Source organism: Tyto alba, unplaced genomic scaffold, assembly GCF_018691265.1.
Source record: "Tyto alba isolate M040663 unplaced genomic scaffold, T.alba_DEE_v4.0 Super-Scaffold_6, whole genome shotgun sequence".
Taxonomy (NCBI): Eukaryota; Metazoa; Chordata; class Aves; order Strigiformes; family Tytonidae; genus Tyto; species Tyto alba.
The window spans coordinates 41,576,857-41,592,942 of record NW_024881327.1 but is presented as its reverse complement, the minus strand read 5'-3'; the positions used below and the strand labels follow the sequence as shown (position 1 = coordinate 41,592,942).

The window sequence follows — 16,086 nt, the reverse complement described above, 5'->3', positions numbered from 1 at the left end:
GAGAATTATCTCTATGATTTTCAGAAATTATTTGATTTTTTGGATGAGTTCAATTTGAGCACCTTAAAGGGATCTGGCTATCAAAGGATTTTGAACTTCCCACATTCTAAAAATATCTTGAATTAGATACCCAGAAATAGAGGCAGCCATAATCACTAGTGATCTTTAAAAATCGTATGTGTGGTTTCTCCATGTCACCCTTACACAGGGTCATTTCTGAGAAAGGGAATCCTAACCTCCCAGTTGCCTCCTTTTATGCACTCTCACTTCATTAAATATGCTGGCACTCATGCTCACGAGCAAGCCAATCTGATGGAAATACAAACCTACAGAAAATGCAAGGTGATCTAGTTGACTGGGCAGCCACACAAGTGGTAATGACAGCACATGGGCATCAGCTGCCAGGGCCTGCAACAGGCAGGCTGAGTCTTTCAGCACCAGCCTGAATTTACGTTCCCTTAAGAGACGATGTAACTGCACCCTGAGTCTGTGTGCTTCTTGTACTATGTAAGCAATCTGCTGGTGCTTTGCCAATAAACAGACAAAGAAATATAAACAATGCAGTAAGTATTAACCTTTAATGAAAGAAATACTTTAACTTCACGTTAGTGAGAGAAAAGCAGAAGAGAAAAGCACTGGAAAGCTTACGAAGAATGTAAATTAAGTATGCCCTTGATTTAAGCATTTGGTTTACATATTGAGATTTACAGTGACTATGAGTTTAAACAAGCATCTCCAAGCTCTTTTTCAAACAAGTAGTTCTAAGTGTTTCACAAATACCTACCAAATTTCATAAATCTTTCCATGAGGCAGCAAAGTATACCAGGAGCTAGTCACCTGTCAGCGGAAGGCAAGAACATCTTGAGGAAAACACAGCAGGGGTAGTAAAAAACTAGCAACACTCTAACGGAAACCACAGGAAGAAATTAAGGTGGTTAAAAATAGTTACCAGAGATTAAATTTGGCCAAGTCATGATGGTGTACAATCCTTTTCCCAATCTCAATCATATTAAAAAGTGCCATGAATCTGGTAATGACAAACTGGAACGGGAAACTCCTTTTGTCTCATCTGAGGCGTATCTCCAGAGTAAGGAAAAAACTTGCTTTTAAAATGGTTAGCCCTGTGTTTATTCCTTCTGAGACAGCGTAAATTTTACCGAGTGTTTTAACTGGACCAGATCCTTAGTGTATTACTGAATAAACTACCAAACCCATCTCCTACTTTTCTTGAAAATATCTCCATTTCCCATATTTGTCCAGTCCAGCTCTTCCCTGAGCTGCAACTCTGTCAAGTCTTAGAAACTACTGGGGCTGGAGACAAATGCAACTGTGGAACTCTGCAGCAAATTTTGAACACTTTCTTTGACACATGCTGTATGGTAGTATATTTTTAAGCAGATAAACTATACAGTAAAAGTCACACTCAAAAAACCAAATGTGGCTTTTGCAAAGTCTTTTCTTATTTTTTAAAGAAAATTAAATATATGATCACTGTTATGTTAAAATGCAGCCTGATTCAGCACTGGGCTGCATTGCCTTCCCTCGCATTGACTTCAAAATGAATAAACTCAGCCTCAGTATTTGAGAATTCATTGCTGCTAAGACATATTCTGGCAGGTCAACACAAGCATTATTCATAGGCCTCAATTCAGTCTGTCATCTGAAATGAAAGAGAGTCTTTCTTTAAAAAGCTAAAATCCATCTTTAATTTGTTATCCCAGTAACTGTATCAAAAACTGTTTTAAAATAAATATTAAAAATGAGAGCAAGATGATGAGCAATTGAAACACAGTAAAAATAGATCTGGAAGTGACTACCGGGCCACCAAGTCCACGCTCCAGCTATTGCAGGCAACCAGTTCATATAATCTTTTTCATAAATATATCAAGCCCTGTCTTAAAAACTGCTAGTTTTATTTCTTCAGTTACTGCTATTGTACAGCTATTTGTATTTCTTTCAGTTTGAGTTACAGATTCATAGATTATACGCCAGAGGGGACCACTGTGATCATTAAATTTGACCTCCTGTATAACATAATCTGTAGGATTGCCCTGAATTATTTTAAGAAGCCAGTGATTTTGCAGCCATGAGGTTACTGGGGAAAAGGCACAAGAGCCATGGTATCAGTGTTAGACTGACGGGATTAATCAGCTCATGTTAACACACTGATTATCATATAGTAAAGGGAAATGTTTCAAAAGAATACTCCAGTCTGAAATGTAAAGTGAAATCATTTGGACTTCCAGAGAGGTCATGGTTGAAATATCACAAAACTCTCTTTACTCAAAGCAGATGCTTATTAAGATTAATTTAGTGTGAAAAGTGAACCAGAATGCATATAAAAGACAATGCCTACTCAATTATGTAACAGGACACCTCCTCATTATATTGTGTTCACTGAAGATGATGGTATTTTCCTAGGGGATGTATAACTACAGCTTGCCAAAGTCCCTCTCTCTCATTTTAGATTAAATATCAGACTGCAGAGCATGAAGCCAAGTGAACAGAAACAAGAGAACTCAAATAAACATAAATTTAAATGAAAAAGAAAAGGCCTGTTTAGGCCTTTAATGTATGTTTTCTAAGTATACATGTCCAAAGTAGAAAGTTACAATGATGCCAAGGTACAAATATAAAGAAAAATTACCAACATTTAATATAAACAAAATTACCTCTTTCCTACATTTGTACATCTATAGGTGTAAATATTCACATAACTTTTCATATAACTGGAACAACTTCTCTTTCTTGCCACCTTTCCCCTTTTTTTCCTGTCTCTTTCTGTGAGCTCCCTCCAGTGTTCTCAAGGAAGTATTGAATTATTTAATTTTGGTATATTCCATTTTTATCACAGGAAGTAGCATGATAAGAAAGATTGCATTTATCTAACCTAAAATCATCTGCCTCAAAACTAGATGCCCAGTCTAAGCTGAAAGTCTAGTCTAAACTAGATCATGAAAATAGGCACTGCAAGAAGAAGATGCATCTCATCCACCACAGATGTCCCTTTGAAGGGTACACTTAGCCAAAAGGAATACTGGCTGTAGAGCTGGCTAGAGAATGAGTTAAGACTGTGTACAACTTTGAGATTATTTAGAGTTAAGGAGCATCAATTCTTTCCTTCTTCTCCTCTTAGGGACTAACATGAAGAATTTCTGCTCCAAACTGGAGGTTCACCAGTTGGAAAAGACAGATGACCAGGAAAGTAGGGATGCTGACTCTCAACCACCAACATGAAAAGAACAAGTTGGCTCTAAAACCCTATCAGGTAAAGTAAATTCTGTATAGCAATAATAATGCCTTTGTACAAGTCTAAGCTGAAAGGCTAATGGGATATGATTACACCCTGGCAGAAAGTATTCAGGGTACTGAATCCAATAGGCTGTGGAGAGGTAGCCTGCTTGGAGCCAGCTCAGGGATCTCTACAGAGTGCTGCTATGCAGGCTGTAAACATGCCATAAGTGCTCTAACACCTGTTTACATCAAGTTTAAATCCTACTGCTACCAAGATAAGCAGGAATAGTCAGACACTATTTTCTATGCCTCTTTCACTGGCTTTGGGGAGTTACTAAAATGAGCTGATACAAATGAGAATAAAATTACTCTCTGTAAAGCTAGTCTGCTTGGTTTATTTCTGCTGGTTTGTTTTGGGGTCTGTTCACTGACAGAATAAACCAATGTAAGATGGGGCTGTTGCAGTCCCTTTCTACCCTTTTTTCCCCAAGCTGTTTATTCCCACCTCTTCCCCTGTACCCACAGTAGTGCTTTGAGCAACTGGGCCATGAAAAATTCAGAGATCTTAGCTGTAATAAAACTAGGCAAATATTGTGAGAACATACATAAGCCTATAGTCATAAGCAACAGGACTAAAGAGAAAAATTTGAGTACAGCAATGTCAATTAATTTGGTGTCTTTACTGGTGCTTTATTTACCGTGAAAGCCACTATGACAAGCCACTGTACTGCTAATCTGCATGATATTCAGCAGATAGTGAGTCATTGCCTAACCTCAGAAATGTCAGAATGGAGCTATGGAGTTACTCCAGTCCTTTGTGGGTTTGGCAAAGACTTTGTAGGATCTTTAGTGACGTATGCTGGGCCCTGTTCAAATCCCAACAACGGAAATGTCTTTGATTTGGCTTATTGTTATTTCTGACCCTATAAATGTGGGGAGCACTCAGGCATTAAGAAAGATATTGTTTCTCTGACATATTAGTTGGCCATTGCAGTTAACATCAAATGAAAAAGAATTAAAGTCCCAGTTTGATTTTTCCCTTTTTACCTTTAAAGCACTCATAATAACATAAATTCAATGCCTGCCCAACCATCGTGGTTATGTACACACCAGGATTTGAGTTTCTTATGAGAAAATTGAACAAAAATGGTCCATATTTCACAATTCCCTTTCTTATACCATTGTCTGTAAATAACTTCAAAGAAGATCTTCCCTCTTCCTCTCCTATTCTCCTTTAAAATAATTCTTTAAATAGGCTCTTTTTACATTTTAATTTTTCTACTCTTTTTACCCTTTTTGCATTTTTGTTCTACCCATCCTCTTTTAAGTGCCACTCCACCATCACTTCTGCATGTTAACATGGAATCAATGGAAAATCACATTTAATTACAGTTCCTCTTTAATGCAAGTCATTAGTATGCTCTGTACTCTGTTCCATGACTGAAGCTCATCTAAATATTTTATAACAAATTATTTTCTTCTCCATTTTTAAGGCATTGGAACTTTAGAGAATAGCTAGATTGGTTTCACTCCTAAACCCATGAATCTTGAGAAATAAATTGAATCTGGACTATGCTATAGGGAACTGCTCTGTCTGTGCTGCTTTTCAATCTTCATAGTAGGGTGGTTCCTGAAAAGTGTTTCCTTCCAACCTCTCTCCTACTCTTTTCACAGTGGGCATATCAACATTATTTTTCTTGGGGAATTTCTAAGGGATCTCTTGCATATATACATTTAGCTCTGCTCACTGCCAGTAATTCAGAGCCTGTGGGACAGTGTGAGCATCCCACATATACAATATTTATTGCATATATATTTTCAAGCCAAATCCTCTTACATCTAATATGGTGGACAGTGGTGTGCAAAATCCAGGCCTGTCTGGTCTGTGCTCATTGTATCCCATTTCTAAGGCCCCATAGGCTGACAGCCACATATGTACTTGTTAGGGATATTCATTCTCTTCACTACCTATATTAAATTATACTTGTAAGAACTCTGTGCTGAGTTTCCTTTGTGTTGGTTGCTGCTCAGTTTATAAGGATTCGTCTACTCAGGGAAGCTTGTGAGCTCCAAACAAGGCTGTGAATGTACTAGGCACTAAACCAAGCTCTGCTTAAAGCATCGGGACATTCCCATGCTTAGCCAAAGTTGCCTCTTAACATCCATTAGTACCATTTAGAGTGTTCAAAGGTCTCACTTTGTCTTGAGTGCATTATTGCCACTTATATTTTCAAAATTCTTAAAATTCAGCTATACAGAGTTGTTTGTGCCCTGCCCCAACACCTCCCAGTCCCTTATTTGTTTTACAAGCTCTTTATTTGTATTACATTTTCTTTGCATTACATTTTGTTCCCAGCTTGAATTTATTGTCAGATCTGAGTTGGTATAGACCTTGTCTGCATCTCTTCTTCCACTTTTTATCTTTCCTCTAAGATCATTGTACTTTATTTCTCATTTTTAAATTCCCATTCTTCTAACTGCTACCATTTGTCCAATAAAGAAGCTCTTCAGATAGCAGTATATTAAACTATAGAATATGCAAGTCTGCAAATGTTGCAGGTCTAGCAGCAGACAGACATGTGGGATTCTTGTATATGCAACATAGAAATAGTCTGAGTATATGCTCAACATTTTTTTTTCAGGATTTCCAAAATCAGTGGTTTTGGAAGGCCTGAATATCTTTTTCATTCATTAAATGTTTTGTTGTTTTGTTTTTTTTTTTTGCTTTGATTTTTGCGTTTGTTTGTTTATTTATTTGTTTTTGTTTGGTTGGTTGTTTTTTTTTTTTTCTTTTTTTTAAATACATGTAATGTGCATGCTACCCCTGGAGACCAAAATATAATATTTTCAAGGTACATGAAAAATAACAGCTTGGGGTAGTGACAGTGCAAGCCTTCCTGTATTATCTTGTTAATATTTTAGTGGCTGCTCTTGAAAACCACTTAACTGATGAAAATTAGAAAGTAATCTAGCTGTTTCATTGACTATTTACTAAGATTATCCAAGCACATGAGAAGCGATGCCTGTTGTTATTGTGCGTATATTTTTTGTTATTTAAAAAATATCTCAGTTTAGTTACTCTTTCTTTTTGCCTGGTAGACAATGCACGGCCTTGTTCATATATGTAGAGGTCAAGATTTTTTTTCAAATCCTCAGACAAATGTTGACTGATGTTCAAGAACTGGGAAAAAATGGTTTGACTTTGTGAGTGTCTGAGGTAGTGTCACCACAGAATTCAGTAGACTGAACTTCTTTGTGTATGTGCCAGCTGTATTCTTTTCCTGAAGAGCCTCGCAGAAGAGGCCATCCAGTCTGCAAGAGCCTATAAGGGTATGGGAAGTTCTCAAAGGAGAGAGACTTCGAACAAGCTAAAATCTCTTTAGCAAAATTTAAGACAAAGAACACTGTCTCTATTGACTTTTTCCAGGCATATATGCTGGTGGTGGGAAATGACAGCCATAGGTAGTACTGGCCTTATTTGTTCTAGTTCTGACAGTCATAAAGATGTTATTTAGGTGCCCAATGTCAGGGCAGAGCGAGGACGCGCTGCTTGCTCAGGGACAGGGTGCCGGCTGCGACACCGCAGCCAGCAGATTAGGGCCTCTCCGGAGGAGCCTGTCCTGCTGCCCCAGAGTGAGGGGAGCTGGGCAGCCGGGGCACCCCCAGCCCAGGGCACCGGGCACCCCCCTGACATCAGCCCACAGGGAGGTCATGAGGGAGGCCCCCGAGGAGGCTGATCAGGGACAGCCAAGGCTGTTGGTGAGACCTGACACGCAAAACTCACTGAAATCAAGTGATATGTAGATACTTTGAATGGGATTCAGATCTCCTCAGGAGTTAGGCTCCTAATTACCTTTGGGGAATCTGAGCTAAGGCTTTGATTCTAGGCTTCCTCTTGGCTACCATTGATTGGGTTCCACCAGTCGGGTGTTATCCAAGTTAGATGATAATCTGCTCAGAACAATAGCAGCAAACAGCATTAAAAGGTGCACAAATATATTTGCTGTAACTACTGCTGCTGTTGGATCAGCCAAGAAGCAGTAGTGATAAGGCCAAAAAAAATCTAACTATTCTATAAGATACTAACTGTACTATAAAATTCAGAGCTTTGTAGGAGAAGCACAGATCTGAAGGTTTACAATTTGAGTTGTGAGCAAAGAACTGAAGGTTTTACACTCTGAAATCTGCTGCTTTGGAAAATAATATTTATTTTGGTGCATAGGTTAAGTATATAACCCCAAATCATTCTTGTTATAAAACCTGGCCTGTAAGCTAGTTTTTTTCAATTAAGACCTACAATCTTCTTCCCCACTTGGAATTTCCTCTGCTTTTTACATACAATATCCAAAGGCAGGGATAGTGTTTCCATTTCCGTGAGGAAGAATCAGCACTCCTGAGAACTATTCTTGCATGCAGTAGCCAGATCTTTAACATTTCCATAGTTCAAGTTTAATTGCATTCAACACACACACACACTTCTTTGATGATGTAGTTTGGATAGCATATATCATGTTAGGATTTACATTACAACTAAAGAGTGCTTTATACATAACATATCTAAGAATTAAATGTGCTCCTCAACAATTAGAAAATCAAGTTTTCATTTTTTCCCTGAATTTCTATTGTTAGATATTATATATACAGATATAATTTAAGACAATAATGTATTTTATATTAGGGGTTTCTATGTTTTTAATTATTTTCGGTGTAAATTTTGTTGTGATGGTCTAGTTTCAAGAGGGATGAGAGAACCTTGATGTTACTGCCAATTGAACTGGCTTCTAGAAGTCAATATTTGTTGCCATAGACAACACAAGTTGCTTATATCTATGCAATCCATATCTATTCTTTCCAGAAAACTTTATTTCATTATACACAGTACACAGGTTGTACTGTCTTCTAATCCTACTTTTAAACACCAAAGAATATTTCTTTACATACCCACAAAGTAGTTGTATTTACTTTTGAGATTAATCCAATAAGCATGCATGCTATGGGTTTAAAAGTTTAAACAGTCATCATATAAAGCTTCTCCCCTTTTGATTTTTCTTGATTACAAACATGCACAGTAAACAAATTGCCCTCCTTTTGATATTTTGATCAGTTTGCAACACTGACATCACATGAAGTAAGTTACTGTTTTTATGCCAGAAAAAATATAAAATGTATAAAATGGACAACATGTAGTTTTTTCTATTGTCCATAACAAATTAGGACCTTCGTAGCTGGAGCGCATTGTAAAGGAATTCATTCAGGAGCTTTGTCCTTTTTGTTTACCTCTCACACAAAAGTAAATTACAATTTGCGGAATTACCTGTCTCTGAGTGGAGATGAACCCCACCAGTCTCTCTAACAGATACATTGATTGATAACCACAGGGAAACATTGACTCCTTTTCATTGGCAGGTTTGCCCAGGACATTTTACTGGACATGTCTGTTAAGCAGGTACACCAAGACCTGATGATCAGCATGCTCTCCTCACACTGCACACAAAACTGTTGTAGTTTGCAAACTCCTAATTCCTCCTCTTCCACACATGCTCCTGCTGAGGCATGACCGAGTGCACAGTGTACGTGTTATTAGAGATTTACCTGTATTGATTGTGGTGGGACTGTAGTCCTTTGTGTGTGTTTTGGAATTTTACTCCAACCTTAAAATCTTAAATTTCAAGGTTAGTCTTTTTAGCAATTACAGGAAGCTCCGTCATGTACTATTGAAACCTATCTGCTCCAAAGTAAGCTTTAAACTTTCAAAACAAGGTGGCTGTGGAAGTGCAAATAACTACTGAGCAGATGCAGTTACTGTATACAGGAAGCTAGGATCAAGTTCAAATAAAAGCTCTGGGCACCAGTTCTTAGCAACTGATTTTAAAGCAGTTGCAATCTTCAAAGCTATCTATTTATCTCTAGAGCAGAGGCCCTGGGTATTATATACCTAATGAGTTAGACCATTTGAGCAACCTTTTTTCACATTAAAAAGCTACTTTAACGTTTTCTGTGCCAGATTAACTTTTCAGTCCATTTCTGACAGATGAGATCAGCTATATGGAATTTTAATACTGTGTTTCTTTTCAAATGTGTCTCTCTCTATTTCCTTATGCCCGAATGGAAGTTTTAAGATCGCTGAGGTTCAAAATTGGTTGTGTAATATTACTATTCCTGTTTCGGGGGTTGTTATTTCCATAACTACCGGTCACATACATAAAGCACAAATAAATACGTAATCGTAGAAATTAAGAGACAAACTTGTTCCCAAAGAATTTCCAGCTAGGGTCCTGATCCACTAAAAGGGTTATGTGCTTAACTGTATGAGCTATGTGTGGCTCCATTGACCTCAGTGGGAGTATTCACAGTATTCACAGCTGTTTAGTATGTGTAAATCTTTGCAAAGTTAGGAGGCAAACTATAGTATGCCTGTTAAAATTTACTTTGCTTTGATGAACCATAGTTTCTTTTTTTCATCCAAAAATGTATAGAACATTCCAGTTATTTTAAAGTATGCAAATTTCATTAGAAAATGAGTAAACTATAATATCACATAGGCATCAATAAGTTGTTTTTTCTAAAAGCAGGAAGGGAAGTTCAGAATTTCAAAATAACTTTTATATTTCTACAGTTTAAATGTAAAAAGGCAGCACTCTAATAGCAAAAATCTCTAGATCCTTAACTAATGACCACTTAAATGGGAGTACTTGAAGGGAGTGTGCATGTCAGCTTCATTAAACGTTGGAACAAGCTATACAGCTGAATAGGCACAAAACCAGAGGTTAATACTATCCACTACCTTTTCAGGAGGATACTACCGTGGGCCAAGCTGTGAATTTCTTATTTCTGTTGACAAGAAGTTACCTGTTCAACTGCCTGTGAAATAATGTGTTTGTGGAGTGAGGCATTTAGTTACCACAAGGATGGCAGAACCACAGCATATGAAAACTACCCCAACACATGGCGTTGGTGAACATGTCTCAGAAGTGTCTTCAGGGAGTTTCAGACTGAGGGGGGTCAGTGTGATCAAGACATTCCTGGAATTTTATTAAGTGTGCTTACTTTGGTTTTGGTAATGCAAAAAAAAAAGGAAAACAACCAATTTTAGTAAACATACCTGAATGTATCTTATTTACAATGCGTAAATTCCACACAGCTTTATTAAATACATCCTTTGCTAAAATACCTTTATGCTTAATTTCTTAATCTTGAAAGAGCAAAGGCATTTGGCTTGAGATTCAGTCAAATACGGCTGGTGTTCCTGGAATGAAAAGGTTAATCTCCTTCATTGTCCGCTTTTTTAAGACCTTAAATATATTTCCATGGTAAATCCAGCACCGAGGACAGGGACTTAAAACAGTCTATTCCTTTAATTAGAAATACTTATCTGTACCACAACAAAAACACAATTTAAAATAGAATGATAATAACAAAGTACGAATGAATACTAATCATAATGTGAGGGAACCACTAATCTATAGCTAAGGCTGAACTGATGAGAACTGAACTGAAAGCAGAGTGGTAATCAACAAGGGAAGAAAGCCTGATACTCTGGAGTAGATAGGAAAAATAGTTGTGGTTGATTAAGTTCCAGTCTGCTGGGGAAAGGCAGGATTTTGAAATTGTGTTCTTTGGCGACTGTCTCAGGGAATGTGCTCTAGTCAGTGACAGCACAGTTAAATACTACATGGTATCTGCTGGATCCCGGAGCATTATAGGGCATACATATACACACACATATATATATATATATATATATATATATTACACCACCACTCCACCACTGGTTATTTGGTCAAAAGTTTTCCCGTGTGCCACACAATTTCACACAGCTGGTCAACTGCACAAAACATGGTAATAAAGCTGCCTCGATAACAAGGGCAATTTCACAAAGGTTTCTTCAGAATCAGATCACAAACAGCGCTGTACTGTAACTGACTGTGTGACACATCTTCCAGGTTGCGCTGTGACAGTGTCCCAGTGTTGGGGGGCAGCAGGCCCGAGGGCCTCGCAGGCCAGCTCCCAGCCCGGGGAGGAATCACGGCTGCACCTTCCAGGCGAGGAGGCGGCTCTGCCCGCACAGCTCAGGGGACACAGACGCCTGACCATTTCCTAGGGGAACCTCACACCAGCGCCAACCCCTGACCCCAGTGCAGGTCTGCTAACTAATTAATCAACTCTCATTAACCCGTCTTTCCATGTTACCAAACCAAGCATTTGGGAGCGGGCGTATAACAGCACCACCTGGCGACGCCCGCCACGACGCCATAGCGGGCTGGTCTAGACGTCAAAGTTTTGTCGAAATACAACTTTTATTCCTCAAAGCTGCTATCGGGTAGGAGGAGGCAGCGGCCAGGTGCGGGGGTGGGCACGGCCCGGGCGCTGGTCGCGGCTGGGCGGGGGGGGGCGGGGGAAACGCTTCCCCCAGCCTGGAGCAGCGGCTGCCTGGGCCCGGCGTCGCACCCTCGGCCGCCGAGGAGCTCAGCCCCGCCGAATGACAGTGGGAGCCGAGGGACGGCAGCGCGGGGCTGCGGCTCCCCCCGCTCCCGTCCCACACCCCCGACGCGGGGCGGAACGCGCAGCGCGGGGCCGCGTTGCGCGGGGAAGAGTTGCGCGGCGGCACCGGCCCCGGCCGGCGGCTGAGGGGGGCGGGCCGCCATGGCGGTGGATATCACCCTGCTGTTCAAGGCCAGCGTGAAGACCGTGAAGACCCGCAACAAGGCGCTGGGGGTGGCGGCGGGGGACAGCGCCAGGGACGAGCTGCTCAAGCGGAGCGCCGCCCGCTCCAAGAGCGACTTCACCAGCCGGGCCCGGGAGGTGGTGAGTACGGCGGGGACGCGAGCGGGGCGGCCCGGCGCTTGACGGCGCCCCCTCAGCAGCGGCGCCGCCGCGGGCAGCCCGCCCGCCCGCCCCCCCCCCCCCCCCCCCCCCCCGCCTCGGAGCGGGGCCGCCGCGTCCAGCCGTCCCCGGGGGCTCCGGGGCGAGCGAGCGGGCCCCGGCGTCGTCCGCAGACAACCCCGGGGCAGCTCTTTCCCACACGGATGTGGGCTGGGGGGGGGGGGGGGGAGCGCGGCGGTTGAGGTGGCAGCTGGGGAAGGCTCCGAGCCCGCCTGTCGCCCGCCCTTCCCCCCGGCGCGGCTCCTCCCGGGCGAGGGGGCCCGCTCGGCGGCAGGGGCACGCAGGGCCGGGCTGGGGGGCTCCCCTGGCTGCGGCCCCTTCCTGCGAGCGCCGGCGCTTCCAAGCGTGCGGAACCGCCTGGCCTTCAGCCCGCGCCGCGGCCGTGCCCGCCTTCACACGGGCGTTTCCTCACGCCGGCTGCCACGTAAGAGAACGCTCTCGTAGCAAACAGGAGCATAAGCGTTTGCAGTGTTGCACTGTATGTACTGTCTTTAGTTTTGCCGTTTTCCCCTGTCACACGGTATGGCTCTAAAGTGCCAGTTCTATACAAATGGCGTGTACAAAGGTAACCTGAGCATTTTAAGACTCGCAAAGGTAAGCACTGAGAAGTTAAGGAATTACAGAGCTAAAGGCTGACCAGCATTAATAATAGCACACAGTTGTGCTGTAAAAACAGATTTGCTGCGGGTTATATTCCACCATACTGAGCAAAAGGCGGGGAAGGAAGTCTGATACCAAAGCAGGGTTTGAGTAGCACGTGTTTAATAAGGTACGGGTCCATTTTTTGAAAAGCTAAGTGAAAAAGACTTGCTCTCTGAGGAGACAGGCTGGCAGAATACATATGGAAGTAGCTTCGTGCTGTCATTTTCTAATTTATGAATAATTTATTTTTTCAAGCACAGATATTAATGTTGCATTTCTGTGCTCATTGTGTTTTTCCCAATTCTGAGAGAGAGTACTTAAAAACTGATGTGTTTTATAACTCCTGATGTTTGATGTTCAGTCACTCAGTGATTACTTTGAGGCCTAAGCAGAGGGTGTCAAGCTGGGTGCCTGTTAAATGAACGTATAATTATTAACCATTACAAAAAGCTGTTTGAAGTGACTTGTCAACTGTGAGTTCTATGGTAGGGATCTATCTGCAGTGAAAAGACCAGTCCATAAAACTACGTTCAAGATCTTTGTCCACAAGATCTAACTTTTTGCCACCCACTGCATCCTCTGATTTTAACTAAGGATATTCCATGTTCTACAGTGGTAGAGAAAACAGGTTCCTTTAGTCTTACTCCAGAACAGGGCAGCCTTTTTAAATTTTAACACAGTTTGTGTGTGTGTGAATTCCAAGAATTCTCAAAATGATTGAAATTTTATCACAGGGCATCATGTTGACATTTATCTGCATCCTCAACATGACTGCAACTTTTAAATCTGCCATTCAGGACTTCAGCACTTAGGTTGATGCTGAGGGCAGGTTGTTACCCTCTAAGGGTTAACACTAAATGGTGTTTGGATGCTTTGCCAAAGTGTTTCATAGTTATATTCAGTAGCAGAGGAAGCAAGACAAAATCTGAGGATTTTAGGTTCAATTCTAGACACTCTTGTAGCCACAGACTTGTGTTCATTCCTTCTGAAGCTTTTTACCTTCTGCCCCATCGCTTCCAGTACTGTCTCTGAACTATGGTTTCTCCTTCTCACTTTCACTGTCTGTATTCCAAATAATGTATAGCCTCAGACTAGGCTTAGACCCATTTCTTCCTCCCACCTAGTCTGTTCTCTCTCTTCTCTTCTTACCACCAGTGCTCCACTGATTTTGCCTCCTCCCAGTTTTGGTTTTCTTTTTTAAGTTCTGTTCATACTCTGGCCTAGTCTTACTTTCATCGTCTTCTCATTGCTTAGCCGTAGTCCTGTGCAGTGATGGTGTGCTATAGCCATGTCCTTTTCCTCTTGCCTTAGTGCCTTGTTTCCCCACCTTCACAGCCGCTACTTACTGCTGGCCTCAGTCATCTCTCTGAGCTCCTCATCCTTTCTGATTTTACTCAGGGTACTATCCAGGCAACTGAAAGAAGGGCATAGATGTAGATAAAAGTATCTTGTTTAATTGCAAGAGCTTCAAGTGAAGTAAACAGCTAATGCAAACGTAGATGAGCTGAATGGTCTGTCTGAGGGGGAGAATGGGTTCAAGTAATGGTATGTGCATAAACAGTGACTTCGGAGAAGAAGCCAAGGCTAAAAGTGTGTTGCTGAGGCACATCTGAACATGATTTCTATTAACATGCTGGTCAGTGAGTAGGAGTGAGATGGACTGGCCTTGCTCTGCTCATGTAATTCAGTTACATTTGTGACAGTGAGCCAACAACCTGCCGGACCAGAGACCACCATTTTAATGTGTGAATAAAACATTGGAACTGCAGCCAGAAGAATAAGCTTTGTAGTAAAATAAATTAAAATTTTTAATTGCTTGTTTCAGCCAAATACAGTTGGATTACATATGTGCCAAACCCTCTTTCAAATACTTTGTTTTAGCCTTGCAATTAGAAATGTAGCTGTTTCTGTCAAGACTGCAACTTACCTTGCAAATGTAATCTTTGATAGATGCATTAATTCTTAATTTTTGTAAAAATTACCCAAAAGCTAGTGAATTCTTCCACATCTGTGTACAGTTTTTTTGTTTATTGATTAAACTGAGAAACATATCAAATAGTTAACTAGTGTTGTCTTTAAAACTTGTTGTGAAAGATACTGGTCAGAATCCATACAGGATAACAGTGGAGACCCTGGATAACCTAGTCACCACTTTCATTATGCCTTATTTGGTTGCAGAATAGAATAGTTTCAGTTGGAAGGGACCTACAGTGATCATCTAGTCAAATTGCCTGACTGATTCAGGGCTGACCAAAAGCTAAAACATGTTGTTAAGGGCATTGTCCAAATGCCTCTTAAACACTGCCAGGCCTGAGGCATCGACCACCGCTACAGGAAGCCTGTTGCAGTGTTTAACCACCCTCCTGGTAAAGAAATGCTTCCTAATGTCCAGCCTAAACCTCCCCTGTGCAGCACTGAACCCTTCCCACATGTCCTGTCACTGAATCCCAGGGAGAAGAGCTCAGCACCTCCCTCTGCATGTCCCTTCCTCAGGAGGCTGTGGAGAGCAAGGAGATCTCCCCTCAGCCTCCTTGTCTCCAAACTAGACAAATATAAAGTCCTTGGTTTAAGATCTCCATTTGACATGCAAATACGGAAATATTGAAATACTTTATGCAGTCTATGCACATGCCTACTCCTTTCAATGTTATATTTTGGGTGGGTTTGCCTAGCTTCTTGCAGGTAGGGCTGTGCTGATGCCGCTTGCGCTCCAGGCTGCAGGAACGGCAGCCAGCCCTGGTCCAGAGGCTGTGGGGCTGGGAGGGCACTCAGCCCTGCTTGGAGTGGCCACTGAGCTCTAGGAGCAGAGTTCTCTTCTTTCTAGCCCATCCCATAGAGGTTTTGTATCACATTATTAATGTGTTTGAACTCTTGTCTGAATTGTATTAAGTGTATGTCGTGCATAGTATATTTTCTTCCTCCTTTTTCCCCCTGAAGGACTATGAGTTTTGCTGTAGGATCTGAGGACTGTGAAAATGTTTACTTTTTTGTCATCTTTGTAGACAGACTAAGTGGTGTTTAAGAAGGAAAATTGAAGGTGCTTAGCATTTGGAGAAGCTGGCAAAGTTGTAATAGTTCCTTATTTTCTGTTGAATTTAATTTGTCTTGCCTAAGAAAGCTCTGTGTCTTCACGGTGGGCTTCTATATTTATGGTAAAGTTTCATTGTACCCAGGGGATAGTTATGAAGTCCTATTTTACATACTTGAACTTAACATGATATTTTTAGGTGGATTGAAGTAGAATATGGAAGGTAAGAGCTTTGACTTGAATCGGTACAGTGTGGGGAAACCAGTTTAGGGATGGGAATATACTTGTTGTGCACTGTT

The 16,086-nt window shown here is 41.4% G+C and overlaps 1 protein-coding gene across 2 annotated transcripts in view; it reads left to right on the top strand.

Moving 5' to 3' along the window:
* The first annotated feature begins 11,652 nt into the window (after positions 1-11,652).
* Positions 11,653-16,086, top strand: part of STX18 (syntaxin 18) — a 70,275-nt gene continuing 65,841 nt past the window's right edge. Inside the window, exon 1 of one of the 2 annotated variants that reach the window (XM_032984536.2) lies at positions 11,653-12,039. In XM_032984536.2, coding sequence (XP_032840427.2) covers positions 11,878-12,039 — 162 coding nt within the window. In that variant the 5' untranslated portion in view covers positions 11,653-11,877. The remainder of the gene's footprint in view (positions 12,040-16,086) is intronic. The other variant, XM_032984537.2, reaches the window with a different exon arrangement.